This window comes from Taurulus bubalis (genome assembly GCF_910589615.1).
Source record: "Taurulus bubalis genome assembly, chromosome: 12".
NCBI lineage: Eukaryota > Metazoa > Chordata > Actinopteri > Perciformes > Cottidae > Taurulus > Taurulus bubalis.
This window is the reverse complement of record NC_136600.1, coordinates 13,212,658-13,226,185: the sequence shown is the minus strand read 5'-3', so window position 1 is coordinate 13,226,185 and position 13,528 is coordinate 13,212,658. Positions and strand designations below refer to the sequence as shown.

Below are 13,528 nucleotides of genomic sequence, written 5' to 3'. Positions count from 1 at the left end.
TATTTTTTTCGCTGCTGAATGTACTGCCAAGCCTGGTCACATCCACACGACGGGGGTGGGGGGAGCTGTTGGCTATTTTTCTGCTTGGCTGGGTGCCGGAGAAAGCTGTGATTTTTACTTTATCACTCACAGTTAGTCAGGTGCGGAGGAGGTCCGTCCACTGAGCTGACCTGCGCATCATTATTGGTACATTTAGTAAAAGGTGATTGCAGACAGACGGGATGACTCCAGCGACATGTGACGGGTATTATCATTCAATTATCACCGGGACAGACAAAGTTTAAAAATATGGCACAATTTGAGGCCCCTAATTGAAGTTATGTGACAGAGAATTGGTAATTAAATCGGCATGAAGAGGGGCGGGGGGAGAAACACAAACACATTTTTCATGTAATTAGAAGGTGCAGGTGTAGGATCAGGAGTTACCTCAAAGTGACTCTTTCTCCTTCCAACACTGTAATGTTGTCCGGCAGGTGTCCGAACTCTCCTCCGTGCACACTGGAAGCTGCAGAAAAAAATAAAGAGAAGCAACCGATGAGCATCCAATCACGGCACCAGACACTGTCTTTCATCAATCTCAGGTCAGGTGCTTGAGAATCGACTACCTCACCCAATCAGGTTGGGCGGGGATGTGCTCTGTATCCTTAAGGGAAAGTAATAAATATACTAAACAAAAGAGTCACAACGTCTGCACTGACCCCCATACTTGAATAATGATTTGGTTTTACCCTGCATTCTGGCGGGATGCGCGCTCATTGAACAGCGCTGATAATGAGCCAAGGGAAGAGGATTCACGCGGAGCTGCCGGAGCGTGAAATGAAGGGACAGCAACAGTAACAGAAGGGATGCTCATCCTGCCTACCAATACACACACACACACACACAAACACACACACTCACACACACACACTCAGAGAACAGAGGCACATGCTTACAAAAGCACAAACACACCCGCACACACTTACTGAGTGCCATTAGTTGAAGAGGAGATTCAAACTTGACATCTATGAGCTGTGTTTTAGACACACGGGTGGGGAAAAACCCATTAAAGTAGTTTGAAGTCATTTTTTGTGAACTTGCTTGGACTGCAAACAAAGATAACCAAAGACCTTCTACGTTGGCAGCGATATTGCCTCCTGCGACGGGCCGCTCCTGGGCCGGTGCATCGAGACTCTGCCAAATCACAGCATGACACCAGATACCTCGGCTTGTGTCTCCCCTTCATCTCCGACAATCTTCTTCTCCCTCTGCCTGCAAAATGACCTCAATATCTCCAGTGGGCCTTTGCTGTGTTCTAGCCTTGAGGTTTAATAAATGGTGACTTTATGAAATGAAGCCGGTGCAGTGAGGAGCTTAGAAGCACCTCAAGGTTTGTTAAATAACCGCACAAGGACATGTTAAGCATGCCGATTAGGAAACCCGGGAAGAGATACGACCCAAAATGAAGACAATGCAGTACTACAAGCATGTGGGCTTTGAATTAAAGGAGGGTCTTTTGTGGAATCATGGTTTGATTACAAAGAATAATTAGAGGCGTCAGACATACGATGCACTTCGTGGATTCCAAATCCAAAGGTTTTCAAACTGCATAACCGAAAGTCCAGAGAACGAACAACTTCCCTAAATTATAATTAATCATCTATTTAAATACAGACTAATTATGCCTTTTCTGCGTGTTTGTTAATGCCGTGCTGTTTGGCATATCTAAGTGGATATTTCAAAGTAAATATAGGCTACATTGTGTATTCATATATTCATGTGTGTACGGTTGTGTGTGCACCGGTGCATGGTGTTGCTCAGCAGTTACAGTAGCTGTCTGCTGCTCATTTGTGCGTTTTGTTTGCTGACATACCGGTGGAGAACAAGAAAGGAGGACAAACTAATGACGCCTCAAAAGAAAAGTGGCCCCGAAAATCTCCTGCTAAAAGCTGTAATCGCATTAATGGGTGTTGCTGCTGCCACTGCTGCCGCGCTATCTAGACCGGCCAAGGATCCCAGAACTGGCTGCATCTCTCTCTCTCTCTCTCTCTCTCTCTCTCTCTCTCTCTCTCTCTCTGAAAGCCTTGGGGGAGGGGCATAGCACATTGGCCATTGTGTCCAATGTTGAAAAACTGTCACAAGCTTTCGTTCATCTGTGGCTTTTATTACAGAGTAATGTTGCATGGCTGTGCTAATGCGTCCTGTCTTAGACTCAGACAGTCCTCAGCTCAAGTGCTCAGCTGTTCCCTTTCAAGTGCTCTGTACTCTACACACTAGAATTTATTTAGGTTAATTCAATTCAGTCCCAGGGCTTGGGGCTTGGAGACGGGTGTGACTGTCATAAACACACACTACCCCGCAATCGCAATCGCAGACACACACGTAGAGAAAAGGCCATCACATAATGTAACCAGTGGGACACACGCAAGACGCACACATTTTGATTGAATGAATGATGAATGCATACGCTGAATGCTCCAAACAACACTGCGAAGGTTACAAACCAGTGGGGAGCAATTCCCATTTCCCTACTCGAATTCCCATTTTCACAGCTCGATTGGCACCTCGCATTCTAAAACCTGTGTCGCCCCGCCTCCACCTCCAGACGCTGCACAACACGATAACCAGGCCAACACATTCAGTCCATATCTCCTCTCCCACACTGCATCACAGGACAACTCGTGGACGTGTTAACTTGCACACACATACACAAACACACTCATCGACGCGACAGACAAGCGGGGACGGAGGGTGAGTTCATCGTGACAACGTTCTAAGCAAAGATCCGGGAGACAAACACACACAGATGCATCTAGCATCTTCCTGCTTTCTGCACATTGCAACCTTTTTCATGACCCCTCATTCACTCTGAATGCTCAGCGTGCAGTGAAAGCATTGACCTTGGCACAGACTATGAAAACTGTAATAGATATCAACAGCTTGTGTAGAACAAATCAGGACCAGAATCTGTATTTGAGAGACGAGAGACCACCTCTGTCCCGAGACAAAAGCTAACATTCATCCTCTTTTTTTTTCCACTTTGGAGAACAAAGCATTGAGAAATATATCAACGTTTGCTTGACAGCTAAACTACTTTGTTTTGGCCCCTATAGAAAATCTAAAGCAGACCACAATGTGTACAGCGCCAGGCCTCAGGAATAATGTGGATAAACTGGCTGCAGATTCTAGTAAAGTTGAAACAATCATGAAAACATGCACTCATATGGGGAAATATTTAACCCAAAAGGGGTTTTATGATTGCTGTGGCTCCACTCTTGAATGTCTCTTGAGAATCAACCTCAAAATGTCTAAAGTGCAAAACAGTATATCACTTGGGTTTCTTACTGTATAACAAGACTAAAAGCTGTCAGACTGTAATGAGGCATGAGTTGACTTGAGCGAAATGCCAAAGTATCTGACACTTCCTTTGGTAAAAAACTAATTATGAACATATGATGCATTCCCTAATACAATACACCTGTTTTCAATCTCCATGCTTTCCAGCCCAAAATGTAGGATTGCAAGACTTTGTGTGAAGAGTATAGCACATTGGAGATTTTGTTGTTCAAAATTGGCCACAGCAATCAAATTAAATGCTATAATGGTTATTGCTTCTACAGATAAATGAATATAAAGTGTGCATCTGCGGCGCCTCATTAATAGGACAGTGGAATGTTGGGTGTAAACATCATCTGGCTGGATGACAGCATGTGTCGCAAACCCTTTGATGTAATCCACATGATTTATCCCTTTTTCAGGAAATTAATTCAAATGTTGCCGTCCAAACACAGAGGACATGATCAAACGGAACAATAATGAGTCCGGAGTGCATCCAGCAATGGGCTGTTGAACGGCCAAAACAGAATCGTCAAACATCACTACCAAGTCATGGGCTACTTTTGGCTTTATTGATCCCTCTCTCAAATTCAGCTTTTTTGTCTCTGCTCCCTCCTGGCGCTCAGCATGCAGGCTGATGAACTGCACCCACCAGGAGGATTCAGGAGTCTCGCCCATTGACACTCTAGAAAACAAGGGTGTGCAGCTTGCCAAAGGGGAAGCTTAACCCACCGTCTACCCTGCAGACTATAAATGCGGAAACAAACACAATGTGAATTCCAAAAGAAAGCTTTTTGTCTTCAATGCTTTAGTACCCTACTTTACTAAGACAAAAATGGATTTGTTTCGGAGAGAGACAAATCCTGAGCCTATATAAAACCACAAGTAAGCAGTGTATGAATAGAGAAATGATAAATAACCGTGTAAGAACAGTATTGGTGGTGAATCCTGCAGTGGCCCCCTGGTGTTGGTGAGAACTCAGGCATATTACATTTCCCTGCTCACTGTTGTCTACAGCAGAAACAGTGCGCCATGGCTACCCGAATCAGTTGTCCTTGCTATGACCTGCTGTTTTGGCAGTCAAAAGGAAACCCCGTCTCCATACCATACAGGCACACACACACACACACACACACACACACACACACACACACACACACACACACACACACACACACACACACACACACACACACACACACTTACTTGTATTCTGTCCAAATGACCCCCTGCAGCCTTTGTCTGCACACAGTATTGAGCCTCGGGGCTAGATTTGTCTGGCATTTTTAAGAGAATAGAATTTGATGGTGATGCCTGAGGGATTACACACAGGAAAACACTGTGCTAGCAGACCATTGCTTTACCGGTGGAGCTGTTTTGTCAATCAGTTCAGCTGTTTTACTGCAAACACAGAAATCTGTGTTACTCATCTGTGGATAACACTTTATCTATTGCTGGCCCATAGGTGTGTGTGTGTGTATATATATATATATATATATATATATATATATATATATATATATATATATATATATATATATATATATATATAAACCCTCTCTGCTTGTGGTTCAGTGTTTTATCCCCTGTGCTCTTCTCCAGCATTGTGTCTTTGGCAGCATTGCAGGGCTGCTTTCTCCGTACCCCTGAGACGTCTATTATGTGATTTGTATTCTCTTGACTTTTACATGTGCCTGTTTGTAATTGCACTTGCTACCGGCAGACACTTATGAGTAGGGCTCTATTGAGCTGTACAACTTTAGCCTGTGTAGTCCTTGCAAGGCCGTCTTTGTACTGTTTTGCATTGCCCTTGACGATCAAATGCACACATAGAGCCGGCAAAGCTACTTCTGAAAGCATGATTGGCGTCAAGACGGATAACAGCGGAGGCTATAATGACACCCAGAACAATAATCCGTTTTAACGGAAGCTGCCGTGGTTTTGAAATTGAAAGGAGAAGGAGTGAGGCACAGCACAAGGTTGGAAGGGAGAGGTGAAAATAGATAGCCAGGGTGAGGTGAGGTCCTGAGAAAGAAACAGCATCGAGAATGAGGCGAAGCTGGAGTGGAATAAGGAACTACAGGATGTTGCGTAGCAGCCACAGTAAGAGGTAGTTATACAGTTGTAGCAGCAGCAGTGTGAGGTGATAATAGCCATATTGGCGTTAATAGTAGCAGAGAGAGAGAGGGAGCAGTGAAGTGGCATCGATATTAAGGGGAGGAAAGTGCGAGGACACAGTCTGTAACGATGGGGCATAGAGCAAAGCAAAGGAAAGACACACCCGCATAATTAACACCGGCAGGCTGCAGCCAATTAAATATTTACAGAGGCACTTCCCTTCCGACACCTTGATGATGAACAGAGGCAGCCCAAGGATGATCAGATGCTGGGAGCCTCGGGCAGGAGACAAGGGGTTGGGGGTGGGGGGATTAAACATTAACCGGCACAGATACCCCTTTCTCTTCCTCGTCTGATCCCATTAACTCTGGACGGCCCAAATCGAACCTCATGTCCACCTCTCCTCCTCCTCCTCCTCCTCCTCCTCCTCCTCTTCCCCCTCCTCTCCACTACTCATTCAGCCCCTCTACTCTGTCGATAAAAATCCATGACTCCCCTCTTTGCTCCTTCCACCTGTCAGGGACAGAGCGACGGGAGAGCGAGGAGTGAGAAACCACCTGGGCGCGACGCTCTCACAACCAGCACAACGATGGATATACAGGTTGCCTGCTTTCCACAACTGCTGGTGAAGCAAAATGGATGTCAGCAGGAACCCACTTGACAGGAATCTAAGAAATGTCAGAGAAGTCACGGTGAAAGAATGGTTTTGAATCTGTTTGGTGAAGTCATTTTTCCAACCTCACGGACCAAAGAGTTTTTTTTTTTCTTTGTGGAAAGAATGCCGTGAGATGACTAAAAGGAGTGTTTACGTGATCTGTGGCTCTGGTGAGTTCGTACTAACGCGTCAAGAGGATCGATTGCCCATTTTTGCCGCTCGTCTCTCAAAGTCATACATATATCAAGCTGGTCTTATTGGCCCCCATTTACCAACCATTCTGACACACATACAACTGCTAACACAGCTTGAGCTCAGAAGCATGTCAAAACCATCAGCATTTACAAAAAAGCATCACCCTCGGGTGTTTGACTCGGCCTCTACCAAAGACGTGACATCTGCCCCCTTTTTTTATAGTACACATGCTGAATCCACAATTCTGCCTCTGGTCGCTGTGGCCCTCTCTCCCTCCCTCCCACCCGGCATCTCCTCCGCTCCCTCCCTCCCTCCCACTCTCTAATCCCTCTTCACACATCAATCAATAGAGCACTGCAGAGTGCACGGAGCCATACAGTACTCAATGCAGCAGTTGTACAACTTCAATGGGCAGCCACAGATCTTTACCATTGAATCAAGCGTGGCTGGGGAAAAAAGCCAAGCGTGCTAAAACCAGGGACGAGCCCCACTCTGCTTTCTTTTACCCCCCATTTTCCTTGCACTGACGCCTAAACCCCTTAGCACTCTCGGAATCAATACAGTAGTTAAACTGCTACTTCCATTCCCAGCGAGTACATACACACGCCGGCCTTACACAAGGCCCTGCAGACCCCCCTAAATACACCCTGTGCACTGGTAATTTGACAGATTTGCGGGCAAGTGCTGCCACTGTTGGAACAGAGAACCTTTAAATACTGATTTACCCCCAAGTAGCTCTGCATCTAGCATCCTCGGACAATAACACACATTTTTGGCCTTCACTTCAATGACGCTGAGTTCACATATTAATATCTACATTTAAATGTTATGTTATCGTAAAAGCAGTGTGCGAAATATGGAGGGTCGCCCTTGAATGATACTTTAAAGCGTTAAAAAACCTTTAAACCATTAAAGACTGAACAACAAATGTTGGGAGGTCTATGCATGGAAAATGTTTATTTTTTTATGTGTGTCACTTGCAAATGCCTCTATAAGTGTATTTTTAAAACACGGCTCTGTCCAGTTCAATTATTCACAAATGTGAATACAGACATATATTGTTGTGGTGTTTCCGCTTTTGTCCATGCGTGGCACTGTTGCAAATTGTTCGCAATGCAAATGTCTTAGATTGTCTTGGATTGCATCCATGAAATCTTGTAGGTCTATACTGCTTATTGAGCCTGTGAGAGTTCAATAATACTGGAACACTATAAAGGTACAGTGGATGGAAAGGCTGAAATATTAGCAAAAAATTACTGACTCATTGTTAGTTTCACATTCATATGCATGTCTATTATACTGGGTATTATGTAAAAAATTACTCTTGAGGGGTTTGAAAACGTTTTTTTACATACAAGATGATGTTTATATGCAGCATCTCCTCCCAAATGCATTTTGTGTATCTTTGAGGGTTAATAAACATGTAATTTCCTTCCACAGAGAACTTCCGCAAAGATGTTTTGAAACTTGCATTGTTTACATATGCGCATGCATGCTGGCAATTTTCTCCCTCCCAGCCTAGTATGGTGCAATTGAACGTTTCTTGTTGCCAAACTTCTACTGACCGCTGAAAAGCGTTAAATAATCGTCAGAAGTGTCTATTGGTGTATATATGTGTGTGTCCTAAAACAACGAGATATAAACACAGCAGGGATCTGCTCTTCAAATCACTGCTCAATATTGACACGCCCAATTAGACGTCTGGTTTTGGTTCAAATATAGTTGTCAAAATGGACTTTGTCACTCTTTTTGCTACGTCTCCTGACTTTCTGACAGAAAAAGCCCTGAAGCCCATTTCTCCTGTGTCCAAAGAAAGCCTGGAAGACGTTTGTGTCTTAGAAACACCACAGGCTTAAAAATGAGACGGGAATATAATTTACACATAACTGGAATTATAATAAAAATTGATTTTTAAATGTTTAAAAAAATGGTTGTCGAGTAATACTTGTCCTCGCAGTGGACGTCACAGTGTGGCCGTCTGATCACAACCATTTCCCAACCAAATCAATCAAATGTTGTTGTATTTAAAGAAGATAAAAACAAGACGCATGAAGTTGATCAATATTCTCTTTTCTTGTAGGAGAGGGTCTAACTGGACTATCATTGGACGTGGAAACGTCACCATCTGGCCGTCCATCTCATAACCACGTTGCAGTTTTTGGCCAGGGACATGATGAACATGACATATGGCAATGTGCAAAAAACAAATTGTTGCAATTAAACTGAACGACACAAAAGGGGTTGATCTGACATGCTGGACAACATCATTTATCAGTGTCTTTTAAATAACTGTAACAAATTGCTTTTGCACAAATTAAACAGTTTTCTTGGCGTTTGCTGAAAGAACTGATTCTGTCTTTTTTTCAAAATAAATAAATAAAACTGTGTAATTAAACTGTGAATACGTTCTGGTGTGCCATATTTTTAGTGTTCATAGAAGCTCTGTCAGATGCTGTGAGACTGAACAAATATTTCCAGCCATGCGGTTAAGCTTCTAGCACAGTGGCGAGGCTTACCCTATAGTTTACACTCAAGCCTCTAAGAGGCTACAATAAAAACAGCAATTACTGGGCGATAGTGACAGGAGACAAAGGAGTGTAATAGCATGGGAGCAGTTATTTTGATAGGACCATTGGCTCTAAAGTGGAGTCAAAAAGAATGAGGCATCAAAAAGTCAGTTGAGTGTTGGGCAGTATGTGTGAAATGGATGGCCAGCCAACGCAAGCTGCCAATGGCCGTTTATGACACACTTGAAAAGTAAGACTAACGGGTTAAAAATAACTTTGATGAGCGCTTGAGAATTACTGCCGCTGTTGTTAATCTGGACATTCATTTACAATGAAAAAGATGAAATCATGCAATTTCCATTAAAGACAAAACACGAGGTGCTGAAAATGCATTCAGTGAATTTTTAACAAAATCTCAATTCAATGTGGGGCTTAATAAAAGATCTCATTTAGCTTTTTGTTTGGATGTTTTATTTTTGTTTGCATACATAAGCCTTTACCACCACTGACTATTAACAACCCCTTCCCACCCAACAATTCATTTCATGCTGATAATGACATATTTCTGTGGAAATATGCAAAATATGTAACATACTCAAACAGAGTAATGAGACCAGTTAATTGTGATGTCTGAATGAGGGGCAATTTGCCGCTGTCTGAAGCCGCCGTGGTAATAAGCAATCTAAAATAAGTCGTTCTTTGTCTGTGCCATTTTGCAAACAGCAAAACAAAAGGGAACAACATTTTGGCTTCAGGGGAGCAGAGGAACATTTTCAAATCAACACACTCTATCTCAATGAATGCAGACAGCGACGGTGAACGTAGCAGGCTTCAAGTGCACCTGGGTTACATCTCAGCATGTGTGTTTATGTCTTGGCATGTGTGTGCGATTGAACATTTTTAAAGGGTTTGTGTGTAGGACCATCTCAGCATGCATGTGTTTGTTTATGCGTGAGGGTGGGCTGATGCGTTGTTCAGCACCACCAGGCAGCTCGTCCAGGGGTCTCGCTACCATGCACCACAGGTGGGGTGGTGAGGGAGTGAGGATGAAAGGAGGAGATCTGAGCAGGGAGGGATGGGGGAGCAGGGTGCAGGCAAAGAGATGGAACAAAGCTGGGAGCAGAAGAGGAGAGGTGAGGGCCCGAGCCCAGGAGTCAGGTGCTGTCAGGATAATTCACAGCAGCAGCACTTGCTGCGAAGAACAAAACAGAATTACCTGAGGGAGCTAAAATCCGCTAACACCTGCTTAGGAGGGTGCTCCTGAGGGACGGAATGGGAGAAAAGGGGGGAATAAAGGAGGGGAGGCATGGTGCAGTGCACTGAGACGGTGTGTGTGTGTGTGTGTGTGTGTGTGTGTGTGTGTGTGTGTGTGTGTGTGTGCGCAAGAGAAGGTGAATGAATGTGCATCTATGTATTTGCAAGCTTGTGTAAAACGGTTTTCTGCGTGCGTTTTGTGAATCTGTGTGTGTGTGTTTGTGTGTGTGTGTGTGTGTTTACGTGCATTTGTTTGCATACTTCCGCCTGTTTGTGTGCATTTGAATTCCGCCTGGCTGTGCCCACAGCCGCCCTTACAGCTGTGGATGGGCTTCATTTGCATTCGGAATCGCGGCAGCTCTTGCCATTGTTGCTCCACTGCTGTGACTCGGCTCCGCTAGCTCCTGCACACATAGCACGCCGTGCCAGTTATGTTTGGCTACAGCTGGGCTGGAGAGCTTGTGGCAGACATTCAAACCACCACCACCAAGCTCGGGCCTTGGACTGTAAGTCAGAGGGAGTTTGGATGGGGTCGTTCCTTTTGTGGAACAAAGCTTGGTTCGCCAGCAGTGCCCTCTCCTCCAACATGCCTCCTTTCTCTGTCTCTCTGCGTGCTCGTCTCGCAACAGATGGAGGGCAGATGACAACCCGGCTAACTTTTGGCTCCACCGGCGTGCTGTCACTGCTCAATTGCAGGTAAGCCCCGACCCATTCCCTCAACAGCGTGATAGTCTCGCTCACATGCTCCCTGGTTACTCTTTCTTCATCTTGTTGAGTTAAAAATATAACCCAGTCTCCCTCTCTTTTCACCCTCCAACCCCTTCTTTCAGCCTGGGTGATGCCATGCTCTGGGTATTTCTTTAGAGAGTGGCCGTTGTATTAAAAAGCAAATCGATAGAAAGCCCATTACAGCGTTGCTGCTGAGCAGAACGGAGAGGGGTCTTGTGTATGACATGCACAAAAGAAATACTGAGAATCGAGAAAAACGAGATGAAAAGAAAGTTAAAAGGTGAATTAAAGTGTCATTGTCTGTTTGAGCAGGAAACACGCATGCAGCCAGCTACTTGGGGCGAAGCTAAGCTGTGTGTTTATGTCAGCCCTGGTGGACTGAGCCACTGATGAATCTGCTGGCTCATCTAACTGATAAAGCTGCTTTACCAAAGCCTGAGGCCATTGAGGAAATCAGGGGCATTACTAAAGCTGTGATAGGAATAATGTGTAATTAAATACAATGCCACTGGCTAATTTGCTTTTCATTTATCGCTACACATCAGTTTCTCCGCTGTTTTCCTTTTGTGTTCTCTCGCAGAAAAGGTTGTATAACTCACATTGTGTATGGGTTATTAATCTTTCAGTGCACTGTTACAAACATAAACACATTTCTAAGTCATCATAAGTTATTAGGGGTCCGTCTCCTCGGAGCTGTTTGAGTTGGATTAATGCTCCTTCATGTGGAGCATTGAAAATGATCTGCAGCTCCCCTCTTCCTCCTGTGAGAATGAGCTGTGAACACAGGCATGTGAAGATTGCAGCCTTTCCTTATACATTTGCATTATACCCACATCAAAATATAGAAGCAGACTTTATATACACATTACATACATTCCCACTTGAGAAAGACTGTAAAATCTTCCACTTTACAGCAAAGGAAGCCGCACATTTTTTTTTATTGTGGGCCATACAATCGTAAATGCCTAGTTTTCAGCCAGTTACATGGCAAGAAATGTGGGACTGATGTTTAGTTTCATGGTGTCTTCTAACGTTAAACTCTTTCATTCCCTTGACTTCTGTGAAAAAGTACATATTTTCCCAATGTTTTGTCTTTTCTCTTGTTTACCCAATCCACGAGGTAAATGTTTTCATCCACTAGCAATCAATTATGGTCAAGTAGTTACAAATAATGGTAATGACGATAGTGAGTGTTCAAATTAAGAAGTGCAATTAACATACAGTGCATTATATTACAAATATGCTCAAGCCACATTGTAGTTTATTCCCAAAACGTAACCGCATGCAATTTAAAGACTGATAGAAGCTTCCAGGTTTAGCCAACCATGCTTTACATAATACACTACGGAAGAAATGGACCTCAAGACGTAGCCATATTCCTGAGACATAAATTGAAATATTAATAATAAAACAAGCACAGCTGCCAGGATGTATTGCAAATGACAAAGAGAAAATATGAATGTGTATGGCAAGGAATCTTGCTCAAGTGAAAGCCTTTTCTGTGCTCTAAGAAATATTTCTCCCTAAAATACTTCAAAATTAACAGAAAGTTTAAGTGTAAAAATGCATGCTAATGTCGCAAAGAGTTTGTCATATGGCCTCAGTGTACAGTAGTGTGAAACACACTGATAAGACTATCAGACAGCTTCCTTAATTTACATGTCATTCATTATTACTATTCAGCAGGTGAGCAAGTGCATGTGTCGTGATGAGATTGCTTTTTAGTACATCATTTCTAACCTTTTTACGATCCGTCTCATTATCTTTACTCACACCGTACTGCATCGGCACCAACTTCCTCTGCAAATGACCCCACAAAACATTATCCAGATGTTTATTCCTTACATTAAAAGATTGAAATCAACCCCCTGAATCACAAGCTAACCTTCAGCAAGAAAGTGTTATGCTCGTCTCAGTACATTCAAAAACTTTTTTGAACAAAGATGCTAGAGAAGATTAGATGAATATTTTCAAACAAAAGAAATCCGCTCTTGGATTCTTTTACACTGTTATGTAACGTATCATCGATCTATGATGTTCAATGTGTTCTAGGAATTATTTTGTGGTAATGCAATTGACTTTTTTTTTGGTGTACCCACTTTGCCGCAATCTGCCTCATCCACTTTTGTTAAAGCTAGAGATTTCATGTGGTTCCTTGAATTGTACTGTTGGAGCAAGAGTGTGAGATGTTAGATTGAGAAATTATTACCCACAATACAATATGCCCTTGAAACTTAATATTAAAAAAAAAAACCTGCTCTGCATTTCGTTCTATTGAGGCTACCGTCAGCTGAGAAATTGGTACATTAGTCTAGGCTACACAGAATTTCTCCTTTTTTAAATTTGATTGGCCTTGGCGCATACTGGTGAGTCTTAAAAAAAAGAAACTGTCTCTGATGAAGTAAAAACTAAATCTACTAAAACCAAAACTGCTGTTCAACACTATTTCACCAATAGACTACATACACTACCTTAATGTATTAAGGAGAATGATATTAGAAGCTGACGGGAAGAAGAAGCAATACAAAAAGAGAGAGAACACTAAGTGGCAGCTCATTGTTTTTTTTTCTAAACATATTCTGACCTCTAACTCTTTACTTCCTGCAGTTGTTTTTATCAGGGGGATTTTAATTTGGTTTGAATCCTATACGCACTGAGCTGGACACATTGTCAGAATCAAATGAGATGTTTTTCTCCCTCTGCCTTCTCCTTACTTCTCGATAGCTGTCATCGTTTGCATAATTCTTTCACATTG

The 13,528-nt window shown here is 43.1% G+C and overlaps 1 protein-coding gene across 1 annotated transcript in view; it reads right to left on the bottom strand.

Moving 5' to 3' along the window:
- iglon5 (IgLON family member 5) overlaps positions 1 to 13,528 on the bottom strand; it is a gene marked incomplete at both ends in the record, with an annotated part of 96,459 nt that overhangs the window by 16,753 nt on the left and 66,178 nt on the right. Inside the window, one exon of the mRNA XM_079227801.1 lies at positions 427 to 505. Within this exon, the coding sequence (XP_079083927.1) occupies positions 427 to 505 (79 nt within the window). The remainder of the gene's footprint in view (positions 1 to 426; positions 506 to 13,528) is intronic.